Raw genomic sequence first — 20278 nt, forward strand, 5'->3', positions numbered from 1 at the left:
GATTGTTAAAAAACAAGACTTTATTGTCATTTTCACCATGGATTATACAGCAACAATGTAAGAGACTGGAACTGAATTAAATACAAAATCAAAGTTAATTGTGTTATTTTTTTTTTTTTGTCCTTTTTAAGTCAACATTCAGCTACACGACAGAAGACACTTCATCTTCATCACCAACATGTGACCAGTGATGAAGGCATCGAACAGCAGCGTCTGTTCAGAGGAACTTTATTTACACGAAATGAAACGTCTTCATGCTTCTGTGAGGAAAAGAGTGGAAGCCATGTTGGCTCTACAGGAAGTGGGGGCGGGGCTAACTGTTAAATACAGTATTTACAGCACAAACACACCTGTACATGACTCCACCCACCAACAACAAACTTTCATCTGCAGGGCAATAACAAAAAGCTAAGTGCTAAGAACAAATGGACCGTCATAGTGGCTGCAGTGAACGCACACTAGATGGCAGCAGAGGAAGTACCTGTCGGGGCAGAACGTACTGAAAAGTCAGACCCAGAAGCAGCTGAGGTCGTCTACGTCACATCAGCGTCTTAAACCTACAGGAATCTCAGATAAGGTTGATTTAAAATACGAATGATGTTCAGCGGTCTGCCACTGGAGGGCAACGGTTACTTGGTGTTAAAATGAAAACACTGAAAGAGCTGACGCTCAGCTGCTTCTGCTACACCCACACAGTTACAGCTGAGTTTTGTACAACTTTTAAATATTTACAAACAAACAACAAACAAAGACTTTAAATAACATGTTAGAACGGAAATAAAACTGTTACACAGGACGGTGCGTGTGTGTGTGTACGATCATTTCACTCACTCTTAATGCGCTCACCTCAACGTACAAATGACTGTTCGATCATTCGCTGGCTAATGCTAAGCTAAATGTGTACACTGTAAAAAATATTTTTCAAGAAGCTAAGAGCAAATTGTGACAATGTCGCCAACTTCCTGTCCATCCAGAGTTGAAACACTTAGACGCTCTGACATCGAGCCAACTACTCCATGAAAACCTTACACTGTCACACTCAAAACAGATTTAGCCACCTAGTGGAGAAGAACCAAAACTGTTCTGTTTTCAGCGTGAGCATCGTCTTTTAACGCTTTAAAAAAAAGTTTGTTACATGAATCTAAAATGTGAGTTTGTAAACTTCAAGTTAATTAAAAAAAAGAAACTAATGTGTATGATGATGATGATGACATTGTGATGTCACAGGTTCTACCAGCTCTTTGGCTCTTCCTCATTGCCAGTTGCTCTTGATCCTCTCCAGACGTTTCTTCAGGTCGTCGAGGGTGGCAGGGGAGCTGGAGCTTCCGTGAGCGTGTGCAGGAGCGTGCACGTTGTGCTCCTGTTGGTGCATCTCCCTGGACTCCTTCAGCTGAGACAGTTTACTGTGCAGCATGTCGGTGGATGACGGCACTGACGGCTTCGAGGTGGCCAGGCCTCTCTGAGCTGGCTCGTTGTCTCCGCCCCCTCCGACGCCCTGGGACACAGAGGTGAGGGATGAACATGGTGAAATTATAATCTTGGAGTTATTTTATCATTAACATAAAGTTACTTTTTAAAGACAGTCTGGAAAAACATGTGTTTATGTGTGTGTGTGGTGCTCACCATGTTATCGTGGACAATTCTTTGTTTAAGGATCTTCAGTCTCTCGTAATAACCTGCCGTTTTTTGCTCCTCCTCATTGGAGACGCTGGAGTCCTGGCCGTGCTGGGAGATCACTGTAATCACACGCTGCAGTGTTACCATGACAACCAGTGTTCAGATAATGCAGTCATGACAACCAGTGTTCAGATAATGCAGTCATTAGCATAGAGAGTAAATAAGGAGGAACCAGGGTTGTCGGTTCAGTATTTACTGATGTGAGAATCAACTGATGTTAATCTGATTGAGGACGATAAAAAAAGTGCAACACTGCCCCCTACTGACGGGTTTTCCTACAAAACCTCAATGCAAACTAAAACCAACAATACATGTAAAAATTTAAAAAGTATGATTTGACTGAAGAACATTTTCCTCTGGTACCTGTTGAGTTCTGGATGCGGGACTTGGTCTCCTTCTCTGACTCGATGTGCTGAAGGCCACGTTCCACATAGTTCTGGAAGACCAGGGTAGTGTGCTGCAGGAAGGGCTCTAGGTCTATGTCCGGGTGGTTCTTCTTGAACTCGTACAACTCCGTCAGACCCTAAAACAACATCCGGGTTATTTCACACTCCCTACAGAACCTTGGATCTTTGGGTTCTGATGCTACAGCTGAACTCACTTCTTTGCTGTTCTCTTTGGATCCGATCTTCTTGAAGATCTCTGAAAGAACGTCACTGACCATGGCCTTCGACAGTCGATCACTCTGACCAAAGAAACAGACGCATGTTAACAGATGCAAATCAGAGTCATGTGATCACCCGGGGAGCGGGTCCCTGGGTACTCACCGTCCTCAGACTGTTCTTCTCGTCCCGGTCAGTCTTGGGTCCAGACAGCTGTCCGTAGTGTTTGACCACACGCCTCAGGTAGGCCTCCAGCTCTGACTCGTTCCGATTCTCGATCATGGACAGGTGGTCCAGGATCTGTTGGTACCAGACAGTAAATGACGTTTAATTACATTCATCAATGAACTGAAGGTTGTTGGTTGAAAACCCAATAAAAAAAACCTCACCTTTACTCCAGTTAGTTTGCAGAGTGTGTGCAGCAGCGTCTTCAGCGTCCTGTAGGGGACGTCGCTCTTCAAATGCTTCAGTTTGTCTTTGGGGAAAACCTTCATCAGGTTGTGAACGTCCAACAGGACACGATCCAGGTTGATGCTGTTGATGGTCTCAGGGAGGAAACGGATCATCCGCCACAGACACTGAACACACACACACGTCAGAATACATGTGGGTAAATATAAGGTGATTAGACTGATCATGTGAGCAGGAGTATTTAAGGGTCAACTGTCCAGAGAAATGGACAGTGCATAAAAGGGTGGAGTCAGGATAAAATGGATGGAGACGAGGGGTGATGTGGTGAGACCGGCTGTGACAGGAAGTGGAGGACGTTTTACCTTCATGACCAGCTGAGAGAACATGGGGGAACAGGTCGTCATGAACAGACTGTCCTGGAGTAGAACCAGCAGCGCACTGTAGACAGAACCAAGAACAACATTCAAGACTCACAGGTAACACGGCCTTTTTAACCAAGCTGTGAGTGCCCCCTGCTGCCCGAGTTGGCCACACCAAAATACAAAAATGGTCTAAAATGTTAAATGAATAAATACTTTGGTGCAGGGAAATTCAGAAGTCAAACTTCCTGTCTAATTCAGACTGACGGAGTCAGGGGTTCAGATGTGGACGACCAGTCAGAACCAGAAACCCAGACTCCGAGTCATGGTTGTCAACTTTGGCTCCAGTCGGACGGTTCCCTGGTTCTGACCTGATGATGTTTGTCTGGTCCGACTTCTCCAGGACTCTGATCACCATCAGGTTGACTGATCTGATGAGCTGCTGTCCATCCTCCATGTCCTCCACCCTGCTGTCCAACATCAGCATGATGACACCGTGCATCAGGTCCTTCAGCACACCCATGGATGCCTCCCTGGCCAGCGGCTCCATTGAGAAGAGCTGAGGAGGCGGAGCCAGACACAGTTTTTCTAACCTTTCATAATTTTCTCATATCGCTGCTGTCACATGACCTGAGGGGCGGAGTCAACTCACCGACAGCATGTTCCCTATGATACAACTATAGAGTTTCATGATGTCCTTCTTGTCCATGTGCTCGTCGGCCATGTGGGTGCTGTAGATGAGCCGCAGCTGCATGAAGGTGGCGATGAGGAACTGGTCGATGTGACCAGACATCACCTCAGCCTTGTCGTCCTGCCGCAGGACCTCATCGATCTGAGGGACACACAAACACACTCAGGATGAGGAGAAAGTGCTGCTTCAGTTTTTCTCTGAGAAAAAATTTAAAAAAATTAATTCAGGAACGAAAAAAAATACAAGGGTTTTATAATAATAAGGTCAGAGGTCATCCTCCTAATGAATATAATTATAAAAACACAGACAGAACCAGTTTAAATTAAACGGATGTGGATATGAGTTTTATCGTGAACAACAAAGACTGTGCCTGGACACACCTGAATAACATGACAGGTGTGTGTGTGTGTGTGTGTTACCTGAGCCAGGGCCTGTATGCTGGTATTGATGTCACTGCTGGCCACCTGGGAGATGACAAAGTTGATGGTGGACGCTGTGCTGTTGTGAACGTCATCAAAGTTTGGAAAGGCTGCACGCACCCTGATAGAACAGGAAGAAGAAGAAGAGGAAAATAAACAGGGTCAGAGGTGGAAATGTTTCACACTCCCGTTCCTCTTCTTCTGGTGCCTCCACTTACGTGCATTTGGGCATCGTGATTGGCTCCAGTCGCTCCAGTTCCAGTAGCTCGTCCAGCTTGTGCTCAATGAGGTTAGGCATCTCGTACACAATATTCCGGTCGCGCTCGATCAGGTCCAGGTCCAGCTGGAACTCCTTAGGAATGGAAGTGGAGTCGGAGGACTGCTCACTCTGCTGTGCATTCTGACGGGATTGGCTGCAGAGGAAAATACTTTTGGTGTTAAATCAGTCAGTGTTTATAGCTGCTGGTCTGACCATCACTGGCCGCGTCCAAGAATGAGACCACTCACTGTCCCTGGACCAAAGTCCATAGAGAAAATCAGTGATTACAGATGAACAAATCATTTCCAACAGTTTGAACTTGGTGATGGAGACAGCAGTGGACCTGATCAGTGACTGATTTTCTCTCTGCTGTTTTGGTGTGGGGGACTTTTCAGTGATTTCAGCTCTTTAGTGATGACTGTTTGGGTAATTTATACATATTTGTGAGTCAGACTAGCACAACCAGAGATTCATTGGTCGATTCTGTTTATGAGCGTTAACCGTGAGGACAGCCTCTCTGAGGACAAACTATTGACATTATGACACATGACATTATGACTTCTACAACTACAGCAGCCACTGACGGCTCACTGATGTACAGAAGAAAACTGTTTTCCTACATAACTGGAGTCAAACATATAAATTTAAAACCAATACAAAATATGAGCATTCCAATTTTGTAACTTGCTAGTAGGAATCAAGGTGGAGCGACCCCCCCCAAAATAAGTCAGGATGCAGGTTATGTTTCCCAGAAACATTATTAAAAAAAATGACATTAAATAAACAGTGTTATTTAAGTATTTTAAGGATGTAAAATTTAAAGTAGTTAGGAGAGAAAGAAGAAAATAAAACACTGTCACGACATTCACAACACAGATGTGGTTAATGGTTAATGTGTGGTTTGTCAGCATGGAGGAGGAAGAGGAAGAGGAAGTACTCACATTCTATACGTGCGATACATTAGTCTGCTCCAAAAGGAAGTTTGTCAGGCAGAAGAAAAGAAGAGAAACCACACAGGAAGAAAGACGAAGGGTTAAAGAACAGACGGGCAGAGAGACACACGTGCACATGCACAGACACACACACACGTGCACTAACATACAGAGTAGAACCAACAGACAGGTTCACAGGAAGTGTCAGTGACAGAAACGCGACATGCAGCAAGTCAGAGAAGAACAAACCACAGAGACTCTAATCAGGTCATGTGAGCGACAACCGTTATTGGTCAATCAAACGAACATCAAACATTGTGCAGGTGTGAGATCCTTAGTCTGGAGTCTCACCTCTCTCACACAGACACACACACACACATTTACTCAGGTGTGTGTGTGTGTATACAAAGCCCACGCACACACACCCTCCCACGGCCCCATGTCAAAAACCACCTACTTGAGTTTGTTGGGGTCTTCCTGAGCAGGTTTTCGCAGGAATGTGCCTTTAGGATTGGTGGCGTTTTCTCTTGGAGCTGGCCTGTCGGTGGCGCTCTGTTTGGCTGGTGCAGCTTGAGTCTTTTTGGCTGAACGTTTGATCCTCTCCTCCAACATGCTCATTTCTTTCTCTGACAACTGGAAGGAAAAAAAAAAAACAAAAAACAAACACTCAGCACAAGGGCAAGTGAGTGACAACCGACGATGTCCAATCAGCTCTTCTTACCGTTCCAATCAGTTTGTACACCTGATCGCCGCACACGTTGTAGACCGCCACCACTGTGTTGAGAGCGGCATTACGAACGGACGTGTCCCTGTCTCCGATGTGGATTGCGATGTCCTTTAGAGACTTGGCTGGAGTTGGTTGACAGACGTTCATCCCGTAAGCTCCGATCAAACAACCCAGTTCCTCCAGACATTCTGAGGGGGGCGCCAGTAACAAGAATACATTTATAGTCAAGATAAATTGCATTTTTCTAGCAATTATTAATAACAATTTAATGCACTAAAATGAGTAAAGTACTTTTTAAGGTGATTAGCTGGAATATATATATATATATAAAAACATGTTAAAAGAACACGAAGCTCCTGATGAAGACGTACCAGCTCTCTGTTTGGAGTTCTTGGACTTTGTTCCGTCCATGAGGAAGGGGAAGACCTTGGACGCTGGATAGACCTTACACAGCATGGCCAGGATGGAGCGCACGTCTTTACGAACCACGTCTTTAGGCTCGCCCACCTGACGACCAAAACATGCAAGTATAGAGGGGGGAAAAAAAAGAAGAAGAAAGGAACTGAGTAAGGGTGTAAGAAATCGTCGATACACTGAAATATATACTCGGTTTCACAGTAACGGTATCAATATTCTTCAGTACTGTACGGATTTACGGTATCAATATTCTTCAGTACTGTACAGATTATATTTTAACAATTAACAAAACTACAGTATCACAATATATTGTGTATTGATTTTTGCCAGTACACAGACCTATAACTGACAGAGGTTCTGGTCTGTGGTGCCTCACCTTCAGTATCAGGTAGGGGATGAAGGAGTTTGCCTCGTACTCCGACAGGTGGTAATTCTCCTGGGTCAACGTGGTGAAGAGCAGCTTCAGGTACTCCAGAACCTTCATCAGAATTGTGGTGTTGGTGTCATAGAACCGCAGCGTGAACCACTTCAGGATCAGGTCCAAGCAGCCAATGGTGGCCTCGCACTCGCTCTCCATCCTCTGTCAGAAGACACAGTGATCAACAGAAAGAACCCAGGACTGGCGTTACAGACCTCCTGCAGGAGGAGGAGCGGCCCTCACCTCCATCATGACTCCGATGGCCTTGACTTGTCTCTGGAAGTCCACGTGAAACAGCTCCTCCTGCAGCCACCTGGCAAAGCAGGTAGACATCTGAGTCTTCAGCTGCTCCACGTACTCGTCTCTGGGCGTGATGAAGTTCCACTTCAGGATCTACGGTGGGACAGAAGAACGTCTTGGGTCAGAACAAACAGCCAACGTCTTAGGAAGGTTTCATCAGTGACAGAAATGCCCTTCACCTTCAGCTGCTTCTCTTCTTTCACCCTCTGTTCTTTGGCGTTAGGAACCAGAGTGAAGATGGGTCCAGACCTATCTTCGTCCTCCTTCATGCCTTTAGCCGCAGGTTTCTTACCAGCAGCGCCCTGAGAGAGGAGTCGCAGACAAGAAGAGCGTGAGCCAATCACTAAGCTTTAAATGGTCACCACACGTGTGTGTTAAAGTTAATCCATGACAAACACAGGTAACGGCCAAGTACACTTCACACGATGTCTTTGTACAATGACCATTGGATCCATTCAGAACCATTTCTTATGAGTGGTCTACAGTGATGTCCAGGCAACTGTGTGTTCTGATCAAAACTTGTCAGTGATGGTTATATACAACAAATATAAGGGGCGTGTTGATTATTCCAGGGCAAAACACAAACACAGAGGACATAGTAGTAGTGACTCCAGTGAACTCCATCAACATGCACGTGTGTTAGACTTCTGCATTAAATCACCTCAGAAAATCAGAACCATGTGACTGACTACATGCCCACGTACAGTGCAGTACCAGGGATGGGCATCAGGAACTTTGTTATTTATTTTTGAAAGTTCTGATGACTTAGTATACAAAGAGAATCGGCACTTAAACAACGGTCTTTGGTTCATTAGGAACAGTACTGTTTCTCTTTGGTAACCTGTGACGCCCATCCCTCTGCAGTGGTTTTTAGTGTGTGAGGAGTCAGAGGATTAGGGACGGGGGAGACGAGGTTAGAGAACGTCATGACTGTGGAACGTTACTCATCAGCTCTGACTGCTGTACTGGGAAAGAGGAGCAGGTGGAGGTGGAGGGAGTGAAGGAAGAGGAGCAGGTAAAGGAGGAGGGTGAGGAGGTTAAGGTGGGCGAGGAGGAGGACCGACAGCAGACAGACTGACGACCCTCTCCCTCTCTCTTCTCTCAGCTGCAGCAGCAGCAGGTTTTCTTTTGCCCGGCAGCTTTTTACTACCATTACTGTCCTTGTCCTTGGAGGGAGGGGAAGGGGCGGGGTCCTCGGAAGGGGAGGGAGACTGAGTAAATAAAAATTGTAAACAAATTATAAACAAACAGAACATGGTAATGTGGACAGTGACAAATGCAGATGGAACGATGAACCAAACACTGGAACACCTCATTTTCATCCTACAGGAAGGTCACCTAAGGTCAAGATCAAAGGGAGACTAAGAAAGAAAAAAAAACCTACACCTACCCTCTTAGCAGGAACAGCTCCTCCCTTCACCTTCTTCACTTCAGATTTACGGTCAGTGACATCATCGTTGGAAGACTGAGCCCTGGAGGCTGCAGAAAAGAAAACAATATATGATTTTTACTCTGGTTCTTCAGGAACCGACTACAGACGGAGAAGGTTTGAAATACACTTCAGGAAACATGTTAATACACTGAGGGTCACATGATGATGATGATCATGATACTGACCTGACGGAGCTCTGCTGGACTCTGCTGAGCCTTTACTGCCCCCACTGGCCTTGGCAGGAGCTTCAGGTTTGGCTGGCATCAATGCTCGGGCCTTGTCCAACATGGCCATCACCTGATCTTTGGAGGCATGCTGAAGAGAGAAAGAGGCAAATTAAAAGGTCAAAAGTCAAACAGCAGCAGCTCACTCAGCAGCAGCTAACTCTCTGTCTTTGTTACAGGACAGACTACACACAGAACACAAAGAGACCATCACTGAGATCTAAGTTTTTTTTGTTTTTTTTTTTACTTTGAGTTTCCCTGTGGCCTTGGACATCTTGTCGTAAGTTTTTTTTTTTTTTACTTTGAGTTTCCCCGTGGCCTTGGACATCTTGTCGTAGCCCAGGTGCATCATGAAGGTGGGCAGTGCGTCCTGAGCCTTCTTCCTCACGTCCCCGTTTCTGTCTTCCAGACAAGCATACAGTTGAGGAATGCACAGCATCAGATCTGCAGGAACCGTCCTCAGCGTGGGCAGTTTCTCTGCTAACCAGCCCAGAACCTGGTGGGACACAGACCGGCATCATTTCAGGGTCTGAGGTTCTTCAGAGACCGACATCCCACATCAATCTGTCACAACCCCAGTTTTATCTGTGTGTCTTCACCTCTTGTCTCAGGAAAGGGTTCTCTCTCTTCAGCTCCTCAGACATTTCTTCTCCCTCCAACCACTCCTTCATCCCTGTCTGCTCCACCCACGCCTGTAGAGTGGTCATGGCTGCCGCCCTCACGTTGGCCTGTAAACCAACAACTGTAACTTTAGAGTCTGTCCCCCACGGTCCACAGGTGACAATCGTTTCCCGTCACTCAGCTCCACAAACGCATTTAAGTACATGATGGAAGATTTTTTCTTTCTTTCACATGACTCACAGTGTGTGAGCGAGTCAAAGTGTGTGTGTGTCCAGTACCTTGCTGTCTCCCAGGACAGTGATGACAGGGAATCCCAGTGCTTTCACATGCTGCTTAAGTCCACCTCCCATGGCTGTAGCCAACTGCTGCAGGATGGTCAGCGTCTGTTGAACCTGTTGAATGAACACACAAATACACTCTGGTCAGAGAAGACAACGCTGTCACAGAGGAAAAGTCAAACGTCAAAATTCTTTAGCGCCTGGAGGTTAACATATCAGAGCTCCAGGTTTCAGACAGTTTCCTATGAGGAGTCTTTACCAAGATCTTGTTGGAGTCACCGAGTCGTCCCTTCAGGGCCAGAGGCAGCTCCCCGATGTTGGCTGTGATGAACTTGGCCTCTGAGATGATGGCGGCGGCCTCGTCCAGACCCTCCTTCCTGATCTTCCAGTTCTTATCTTCCAACTTTGACACCAGCACAGATGTGATCTTGTCACTGAAATATCAGAGGAATAAAAAAACCCAGGATTTTAAAACCAGAGCTGGGGTATTTTATACTGCAGTATCAAATACTAACACTGTACAGACACAGTATCCTCTGTCTCTCACCCGATATCTGTCCTGGGCAGAAGGTCCATGATATCCTGTCCTCCTCCTCCTCCTCCTCCTCCGTCCTCATCCCCCTCCTCTCCGTCATCCCCCTCCTCATCTGCTGCAGACGCCAATTTCCTGATGCATCTGATTGGAGCTGGTGGAGACTGACCCTGCATCTGTTTATACAGATTTTTAAAAAAATATATAAATTTGATGAAAAAAAACCCTGAAAAAATATCCTTCTGGAACAGTGGAGGGAAGAAAACAAATCTGCCCTTTGACCTTCAGAAGCTGCACCAACGACAAAGAGTGTTTCTATGAGCAGAGTCAAACAGAACTGTTGAAAATGTGATTTCATTTTTTCCCTCCTTTTCTCCTCATTTAAAGCAAAAAAGAAAAAAAAGTAAGAAAATGACTTTCATTCTCCATCAAATCAGTCATCCCTAGTTTTTATATTTTCTACACATTTCAAACAAAGTAAAACATTTAATGAACTGGTTGATCATTTCAACAAGGTCTGTGTTGAACATTGTTCACGGTCGTTTACCTTCTCAAACTCAGCATCGATCTGTGACAGCAGCGCCGGCTTCTCGTCTTCAAAGAACATTCTCAGTGGCGCTCCCATGTACAGGAACATGACCCCCAGCAGAGATATGGCTGATGTTCTCACACCGGGGTTACTGGCCCCCAGTGCAGTCTTCACATTGTTGATAAAGCCCTTGACGTTGATACTGGACAAGGGTCAAACAAAAATCATAAAAATATATATATAAATTTTAAAAAAAATCTTATTTTTCAATCTTATGTTTTCTACCTTCAATTTACCATTGAATCAAATTGGTGTTAAAGATATTTTTTGATTTTTATTACCCTGCAAAACCAAACTCCTTCATTGCGTTGGCCAACCAGTTCAGAGTTTCCGCCTGGTTTTTTGGATTCTTCTGTGCAAACGCTAGAGAGACCACCTGACCAAAAACAAAGAAACAGTTCAGGTTGATTTACACTTCAGGATTATTCTAACAGAACTAACAAAGACGCTGATCCAAACCTGCTCAGCAGTCCAGGGCAGAGAGCAGGACTCTCCGATGGCTGTCAGTGCTTCCTTTGCGTTTCCTCCACATTTGACGTCCCCCACTTTGTCCACCAGAGCCTCCAGGACCACAGAGGCCGATGTCTTTGAAAATTGTCCTCGCTGAGCGACCAGAGCCACGATGCGCAGCTTCATCTGCATCACCTGTACAGGAAGATAGAAGAAGAGGGGAAGGAGGCAACACTGATGAGCAGTAACTTTGACAATAATCAGTACCAGACTGAGGCCCAGACGACCACCAAGCATAAGGAGAAAAGTTACTAGTTCAAGTGTGTATTGGTGAGAATCTGGCAATAAAAAAAAAAAAAAAACAACAACAACAAAAAAAAAACCATATGACAACAACTGACCTGAAAGTTGGTCTCCTTCCAGCCAGGTTTCTTGGCCAACATCTTGACCAGAGCCTGACAGGGCATGGCTGACTTCTCCATGGTCTCCACAGCCTGAAACAAACATAAGAACATTGATTGGACAGCTGAAACATTCAGATGACTTTTTTTTCCCCATAACTAACCAGGGTGACCGACTAACTGCTGGTGTGTTTACTGTGTGTTTACCCTTTGGAAATCCTCCATGCTGGCAAGTCGCTCCTTCCAATTGGTGGAGTCCAGCTGCTGCAGACAGGAAGCAGGAAGTACTCCTGCAGCCAGATCCTCACACGCCTCAGGCTGAAACACAAACAGATTCATCAGCTAAAAAATGTTCGTCCCTTTGACAAATATATTTGGTGACTTCGGCTCTAAGGCCTGATGGTCATTCTTAGAAAAAAATTACTCATTTTCTCTATGGACTTTGGTGGTGGACAAAGATGTGACTAGGCCGTGAAGGTGATATGGTTGAATGTGTTTTCATTGATGTAACTGGTCCTTAAACACTTCAACACATGAATTTATTAAGAACAGGATTATCTCCCACTCACCGACAGTTCAGTCTCCGTCATTTCTTTACTGTCCGACGTCTTCTTTCCACCTGCGGCGGCTGATTTGCCTTTTTTTGCTTGACCTGAGGATGGCTGTAACAACAACAGTCGTTCAGACACATCGATCGCGACAACATGGACACAAACTTAAACATGTGATTTTTGTACCTTTCCTGAAGCAGACGTTTGGGTTTTCTTGGGTGGACCTGAGGATTTGGGCGGAGCAGAGGCTCTGGGTGGAGCTTCAGCAGAAGGCGGGGCTTTAGCTGCAGTTTTTTTATCCCCTGCTCCCCCACTGCTTGCTCCTCCTGCAGACTTCTTCCCTCCAGGGAGCTCCACTTTATCTGCACTCTCTTTAATCTGTTCTCAGAAAAATCATGACGTGAGATGTCAAAGAAGGGGGAAAAGAAAAAAACCAAAAACTTTTTAATCAGGATTTATCTTTCTCTTTCTTCTCACCTTATCCAGTTTGAGTTTGTCCAAATCAGTCAGGAAAGGGTTCACAGCCTTCTCTCCCACCACCTTCATGGCCGTCCCCAAAGCCTCGAAGGCAGCGTCTCGTACCTCGGGAGCCGAGTCGTTGACTTGCTGTGACGTAACAGAGGGACAACAAAGATCAGATTTCTGTGGTTTTGACTGGACTCTGGTTGATAACCAGTACTCTGATGATCAGCTTCTGGTACCTTGATGAGAGCAGCACAGAAGGGTTTGAGGAGGCTTTTAGGCAGCGTGGACTGAGTGCAGTGTCTGAAGGAGCGGGCAAGAAACAGAGACGCCTGCTGCTTAATGGACGGGTTCTTGTTGTCCATCACAGCCAGGATGTCCTCAGAAAGGTTCTGGAGGGATGTCTGGCAGAGGAAAAACAAATCCGCACATATGAATTCTGATTCGATATTATCTATATAGCTGTTATAACACGTCAGTCCGTTCAGTAGCTAGCATCAGATTACGTCTGCATGGCAGCGAACGTCAATTAGGACGTTGGCGAACATCAGTTCATGCGATGAGCTTTGAATTATGTGTCTCCAAAACTTAATACTCAGATCATGAGGCTGGACATTACAACGGTGTCAATAGCTCCCCCTGTAGGAACATTAGATTTCCCTGTCAGTACAACAGTGGGTTTTCAAAGGTGATGTCAGATTATGACAAAGTCTTCAAGACTATAATATAATAAAAGTTTTAGCAAGGTACAGTATCAGTTTGTATATATATATTTATATATAAAAATAAACGAAACAGAGCATTTGTATCGCCCCCTGAGGAGAGGGAGAGAAGCTGCGGGCCTCATCTGTAAATGCTGTCTGCAGCATTCATCTGCAAGTACTGCAGTGTTTGTATTTGTATTTTATTTTGATATTGTCAGTTGAAGTGAAGTTCTCTGCTGCCCTCTAGGGCCATCTCTGTGGAACTGTAATTGTTTACTTATTTAAATAAGTGAACCAATCTAACAACTAACTCAGAATGATGTGAAATGTTTCCACAAATTAAGGTTTGACTACAGAAAAAAAGAAAAGAAAATGACAACAGTTGACATTTTTTTTTTTTTAGACTCACAGTCAGGAAGACGGCGTCGATGGCCTCCTGCAGCGCCTGCACAACCTGAGGCTTCTTCTCCTTAAACTTCTCCAGGATGGTAGGAACCACCTGAACACACCAATCAGATGTAACAGTCAGTCACTGATCACTGTGTCAACAATGGTGAGAACTACAGGACTAAATCCTGTTCCAGGTCTCCAGACTCGGCTCTGGGTTTGGAGCAGATCTGAAGCTTCTCTCTTGTTTACATAAACGTTAAAAAAAAAACAAAAAAAAAAAACTCACAAGTCCTGCATAGGTTCCAAACTTCTTCCTGAGTCCAGAGGCCAGTCCAGCCAGACACTTGGCGGCCATCGACACCAACATCACATTGGCGTCAAAACCCACAACCTGGAAACAAACAAACAAACAAAACATCAGACCTGCCTTTGTGACCAACAAAACTCCTGTCATGAAACACCAGTTCTGACCTTCTTCAGGGCTCTAACCAGGTCTCCATAGTCTCCGTTCTCCAGTTTAGGGTTCTTGGCGAGAGCCTCGATGGCTTCCAGAGCCTGTTTCCTCTCCTGCCATTTTTTAGATTCCTGTGAAAACAGAGACTCTGGTCAAACAGCGCCATCTGTATGTTGCGTTGGGGTACAGATTCACACGTGTTGTTCAATCTTCTCCATAAGGAGCAGGAAGTGGAACATGGTCAGCGGAACTCACTATTTCGTCATAAAAGTCTTTGGGAAGTTTGGACAGAATCTCCACGGGTTCCAGCAGCTCGTACGGATCGACGGCTGTTTCTGCCTCGGCCATGTCGTCATCTGTGAAGACACCAGGGCAGGAAATGTTTTCATGTACTGAACTGAGACAGACTGTGTGATCACCAAAACTTGCTCAATATTCAGGAATATACAACATTCTTCCAGACTGGTCAAGGCAGAACCTGAAATGATGGGACTGATTTATAAAGGTCACAGCACATATTCTTCCAGAGTAACTTTGCAAACATGATTATTAGGATTGGAACTGGAACTGTATTTTACTCTGGTCTTTGTTTTGTCATTTTTACGTGTGTTTCTTCAATGGTTCAGTACCAGTCTGGTACTGGTCTGGGTAGACCAGCACTGAAGGTTCAGTACCAGTCTGGTACTGGTCTGAGTAGATAAATCCACCTGTGGATTTAGAACAGCTTGGATTACCATAACACCTAAGGTCAAATAGGGAAGGTCACTACTGCAGGTCATGTGATCACATGCTCCAACAGGATATCTAAGGTAGATGAAAGTGATGAAAGTTTTGGTTGACAGCAGCAGAACCCACCATCACACTCGCCGCCTCCTCCCCCCTCTGCACTCTGCTGTTCAAATTTGGCCTTGAGGTCCTGCTGCGAGCGCAAAAATCTGCTCTGTTTGGGAGGAGCAGACGGGAGCTTCACCCACTCCTCCTCCAGCTCCTTCAGCTGTAGGACAAAAGAAAAGGCAGAGTGAGTGGAGACGACCTTAGGAGTTGGACGATGTTAGAGTCGGACGACGGCGAACCTGAACAGAGTTGATGTTCTGCAGTGAAGGCCTCAGAGCGTCTCTGATCCATCGGTACACCTCGATGGCCAGCAGCCTGGCTTCGTCTCTCACTGCCTTCTCTCTGGACTCAAACTGTTTGGGCAGAACCTTCACCACGGGCTTCAATGTCACTATTTTAGACCCAAACTCACTGTGAGGAGACAGGGACAAGACGGAACCCTAAGTCTTTGTTTACATGCAGCAGTGCAGCGCAGAGATCACAGGTACGATTCCCTGTCACTGACCTGAGGGCCTTCCTCAGAGTCTCAATGCAGGCCACCACGATCTTTGGGTTCTTGTTGTCCAGTCCCTTCAGCAGCTCGTCCTGCACCACCTCCACCTTCTCTATCTCTACATACATCAGACAGATGTCCATTCCCAGCTCTTTGGCTCGAGCCTTGGGCTGGTTGAACACTTTGGTCACGACGCCGGACACCACCTCACCTGTGGTCCTGTGTGGAGACAACAAATCAGCACTTTCACCATGTTCTAAAGAACAAACTGTGGAACTTTCCATTTCAAGAACAAAGCAGACAGACTTCCTGTTTCTCATTCAGGTCCTGACTCCAGACTTACTTCCCAGCCACATGAGCGTTCTCGACAAAGACCAGCGCTGCCTCCAGTCCTTTGAGCTGAGCCACAGCGTTCGACTCTGTTACAAACTTCTTGATCAGGCCCAGGTACTTCCCCCACTCTGGACTCTTCTCATCGTGTATCCTCTGGAACAGTTTCACAGCCTCTTCGTAACCGTTCAGACGGGCTTTCCACACCTGAGGAGGTCACATGAGGAGGCGATGAGGAGGAGCGATGAACGGTAGGAGGAGTAAGCATGCAAGAGTACCAGAAGAGGGAAACAATGAGAAACAGGACAAGACAAAATAAAAAAACTTCTACTTGAACATTCTCCAAAACAAAACCAGCTTCTGTTTTTCAAATCCTTCAAATTTCTTATTTAGGAACTTTCATAGGCGTTTAGCACCAACATGTGCCCAAGGAAGTAGTGTCAGTCACCTTGTGTTCACATTTCTGATCGATGGGAAGCTTCATCCACTCGCTGTCGTCCCCCATGTTGGCCACTGGAGGGGTGGGCTTCCCAAAAGACTAGAGATATACTGAGGCAGAAAAGAAAAAGACAACACAGGGTCATGTTTGTGTGGTTTCAAGTCTGCCCCCTGTAGGTAGACAACAAAAATAATCAACAACAAAGACACCCCTGCAGGTAGACAAGGCCAACAAAAATAATCAACAACAAAGACATCCCTGCAGGTAGACAAGGTCATTACATCAGTCAACATAACCACTGAGTACAATTTAAAAAATTATCAGTCAAACTCAGTACATAAATTGATGAGAGTTATTAAAGCACATTTATTCAAATGCTTCTCAAAATATCTAGTTATTGATGTACTTCAAAAAACACTGGAATAATCCTTTTAGTGAGAACCATTAACAGTTAAGTTCCTCACTCACCACACTCTCCCCCACCTCCCCTTTTAGGTCTGTTAAAAGCTGCAGCATGTGATAATCTAATGCACGTTTCAGGAAGTGATTGAAGAGCTTCATATTTCTATTGCTCTGCTCCAGTCCTGTAAAACTTCTGGACTTTGTCTCTCTTCTTGAGTTTGTTGTGCATTTACCCGTTCACACAGAGGAAAAGTATTTAAGTACAAAAGAGTTTAGCAGAGACATTAAAAGGCAGTGAACCAATTAATAAACTTATATATAGTTTAAAGACAAATGTTAAAGTCCTGTAAAAAAATATTAAATGAACATTAATGTTTTTTCCATTAACATTTCCATCTTTTTTGAAATGTTAGAGTGTTGTCAAACTAAAAGGAAACGGAAATATTTAGAACTGTTTTTGAACAAACCAAAAACAACTCTTATCCTCTGCCAGGAGGACCAGACCTTCATCACTCATCGGTACTGATTTAAAAACATTCATATCTTTCATTACTAATATTTAGGAATCTAGAACTTCATTTTGAAATATCAATATCAAGACCATATATCTAGAATATCTAGAAGTGCACTGGTACTTCTACTGGTACCAAGTCCAAGAAACGGGTTGAGTATCAATGAGAGTAAACTCACTATCAAAACTAAGAACTTTGTTTTTATGACCACATGTTGTCCTTAATAACAGCAGCAGAGTTGCTCAACGTAGAATAACATTGTTTAGCATTAAACCAGGGTTGAATTACGTCTGGACTTAATGACAACTGAAGACAACAACATGATGTTCTCCATGTTCGGGGAGGATGGCCAAATTTTAAATTAAAATTAAATTTTAAACATGAAGATCATAGATTACTGCCACACAAATTCGACATCATACTTTGTCCTAGGTTGGCATCCATTATCCCGCACTGCTCCCATCATAAGCATCATGACTACCTGATTAATAAGTCATTATTTTTCCATTTGTTAATTTGAAAAGTATCGTTCAATTATAGCCGTCAGCATGCACATACAGCGGTGAGCGCCATTAACCTGCTAACTTAGCAACGGCACCCAGTGACAGATGCTAATAGCGCCTTCACCTCTGCACTTTTGTTCTATTTAAAAAACACAAGGAAATTTCAAACTACACGGTGTCGACAGCACCAGTTATTGGTCGGTATTGAAGACTAGTACAACCTCATTTGTGTTGAAATTATATTTTAGGTCGTTCCTGTCTCTCTTTCTTCTATATTAGCATTTTAGCCGTTAGCTTGTCCAAGCCGCGCGACACATCCAGGCCTGAAACACGCACTTTACACAAGCACACGAAACAACAGCTCGTTTGAACCAGTGTAGCAGCAGATGTAACCACATAGTTAAATCAAAGCATTGTTAATGTGGCGGAATTCGGGTACCTGCTGATGCTACTGTGGCTGTAAGGATAAACCGCCCTGCGACGTCTGTTCGGTAACACACACAAAAACAGTGACATGAACCCCGTCGAGCTTTATATACTGACTGACTGCGCCTGCGACACTAGACCTTACTTCCGCTTTCGGAATAAAATTCATAACCAGCTGCATTTCTTAAACGCTGAACCCGAGGCGGTAAATATGCATTTTTAATGATTAAAACATTTAGTTATTCGAATTTTATAAGTAATCCTGCTATAGTTGCTACAATTTGGCCATTCTATTGTGGCCACTACTTTCTAAACGTTATTAATCATGTTTTAATAATATATAGTAATAGCAAACAACCGAAAATATAAATTGTATAAATTCTTTAGATTGGATTAGATTAGAATAGATTAGACTACAGTAAAAGTAAAGTAATATAGTAATTCAGTCATTTATTTTGTCTTAGCTGCCTATCAACTCCGTCATCTAAGAAATTTTGTTTTTCTACCTTTTGCTATGTGCACTACCTCTGTCCATATTTACTTGAATTTTAATATAAATGTTCATATTTTTTTCCAAATATATGTAAGTGTAAGTGATTTATGACTGTAGTGTTTAATGTCAAAGCTGAATTTCGTATCTCATTGATCGGCTTATTTTTCACGCTCTTACTTGAACAGAACACTGTGTGCTATTTCTGGTTGTGTACGTGCAACTTGACAGCAGCTTTTTTTAAAACGTCTCCAAGGGCGGAGATTGAGAGCAGGGCGGATACGTGTTGACAACAATGGCTGTTCTCTAAAATGTCATTTAAATTAAGGTCGAACATGAATGTACAAATATTAGATAAGGAAACAGTAGACACTGATGACGAAGCACGAGGTTTGTATCTGAAACGTTCTGTTGTAAAGACATCGCAGGTGAAACGCCTTCCTACGTACGCGTCAAGGAACACCAGCGATTGGCTTAATTTGAAATAAGACCCGCCTTCTTTTGCCTTAACCATTACCTGATTGGATCAAACGAGGCCTCGCCCAGCCCAGAATTGATTTGATTGGTCGATATGTTCTGTGGTATAACGCGTTGCATTTACACAAACAATGTAATTTCACTTCGCTTGCAGATTTTTTAGCCGTTCACATACGTTTCACCTTCAAATCTATGTGACGTACGATATTTGTTAATATTAAATTCATATCATGAACAAAATGATCTAAGAATTCTTATATTATTTTTTTTTGAAAACATTTGTGAAAATACAGCGTGCGTTAGGGCTGTCTGTTCCCCGTTTTGTTGTGTCTGCTGGGTGGAGTTAGTTATTGTGATCACATTCATCTGTGTCTTAAAAATAATTATATTGTAGTTCAATATTATAATATTATATACAACAATATTTCATGTTTATGTAGCAATGGGTAATGATAATTAGAAATGTTTATATAATATATAAAATAGATAATTTATAATGTTTATATAAATATTGGGTAATGATAATTAGAAATGTTTATAAAATAGATAATTAATAATGTTTATATAAATAATGTTCAATTATTGTAAACGTAATATAAATTATATTATTTAAAGGTTTTACAACACAAAACGTTGCTACATTAACAAAGTTTATCATGTTGTAAATACCGAACGATACCGCAGTGGAACTCTTGATCCTACCGTGTTGCCAAGGGGATCATTCGATGATGTCACTCACAACATCCGTCTACACCCATAATCGGACAGGGGATGTAGCTGCAGGACTGGGAGGAAAGGATGATATTGTTGGAATACCGAAACACTTCTTTAACATCCAAGAATCATATTTAATCGTCAACAACTCCGCGTTAATCACTCCGTCACTTCTTGGGAAGAAGGGCTGCAAAATGAATCGTTTCAGTTCCACTGTGTCTGTGCAAGAATACCTGGGTATGTTAGTTGTTAGCATTGATAGCTCTGCAGCCTCAGCTTCCCACGGATGAATGTAATGTAGTAAATCCCTGCACAAACAAACAATAAAATGTATTTGAATGTAAATTAATCTGTTACC

General features: G+C 43.8%; 2 protein-coding genes across 3 annotated transcripts in view; one reads left to right on the plus strand and one right to left on the minus strand.

Moving 5' to 3' along the window:
* On the minus strand, window positions 1-20202 carry ckap5 (cytoskeleton associated protein 5). 2 transcript variants are annotated; one of them, XM_025056470.1, is made up of 45 exons: window positions 20154-20202; window positions 19909-19991; window positions 16406-16506; window positions 15971-16164; window positions 15640-15846; window positions 15374-15545; window positions 15156-15294; window positions 14556-14656; window positions 14318-14431; window positions 14133-14237; window positions 13866-13955; window positions 12992-13156; window positions 12768-12896; window positions 12477-12668; window positions 12309-12401; window positions 11947-12057; window positions 11740-11832; window positions 11348-11533; window positions 11170-11264; window positions 10847-11030; window positions 10315-10475; window positions 10027-10201; window positions 9768-9881; window positions 9468-9596; window positions 9170-9364; window positions 8830-8959; window positions 8603-8691; window positions 8295-8423; window positions 7392-7514; window positions 7156-7305; window positions 6871-7074; window positions 6449-6584; window positions 6072-6265; window positions 5808-5983; window positions 4378-4572; window positions 4160-4280; window positions 3702-3881; window positions 3421-3608; window positions 3053-3128; window positions 2669-2857; window positions 2445-2579; window positions 2279-2362; window positions 2041-2200; window positions 1624-1736; window positions 1-1495 (listed from the first exon to the last, which is right to left on the minus strand). In XM_025056470.1, the coding sequence occupies exons 3-45, from the start codon at window positions 16460-16462 to the stop codon at window positions 1253-1255; spliced, it is 6216 nt and encodes a 2071-aa protein (XP_024912238.1). In that variant the 5' UTR covers window positions 16463-16506; window positions 19909-19991; window positions 20154-20202; the 3' UTR covers window positions 1-1252. The 2 variants fall into 2 exon arrangements, with proteins under 2 accessions (XP_024912238.1, XP_008309452.1); XM_008311230.3 differs by lacking the exons at window positions 8295-8423; window positions 19909-19991; window positions 20154-20202 and adding an exon at window positions 18253-18401.
* Window positions 19909-20278, plus strand: part of cstpp1 (centriolar satellite-associated tubulin polyglutamylase complex regulator 1) — a 3184-nt gene continuing 2814 nt past the window's right edge. The window contains exon 1 of the mRNA XM_008311226.3: window positions 19909-20157. Within this exon, the coding sequence (XP_008309448.1) occupies window positions 19932-20157 (226 nt within the window). The 5' untranslated portion in view covers window positions 19909-19931. The remainder of the gene's footprint in view (window positions 20158-20278) is intronic.

This window comes from Cynoglossus semilaevis, chromosome 6 (genome assembly GCF_000523025.1).
Source record: "Cynoglossus semilaevis isolate Cse_v1.0 chromosome 6, Cse_v1.0, whole genome shotgun sequence".
NCBI lineage: Eukaryota > Metazoa > Chordata > Actinopteri > Pleuronectiformes > Cynoglossidae > Cynoglossus > Cynoglossus semilaevis.

Bases quoted from the DNA above. Each gene is read 5' to 3' on its own strand.
- ckap5 (XM_025056470.1), bottom strand. From the start codon at position 16,462: ATGGGGGACGACAGCGAGTGGATGAAGCTTCCCATCGATCAGAAATGT. The intron at 6,266-6,448 runs GTACGTCTTCAT...CGCCCCCCTCAG, and splicing joins GAACTCCAAACAGAGAGCTG to AATGTCTGGAGGAACTGGGT. The intron at 2,858-3,052 runs GTAAAACGTCCT...GTGTGTGTTCAG, and splicing joins TCTCTCAGCTGGTCATGAAG to TGTCTGTGGCGGATGATCCG.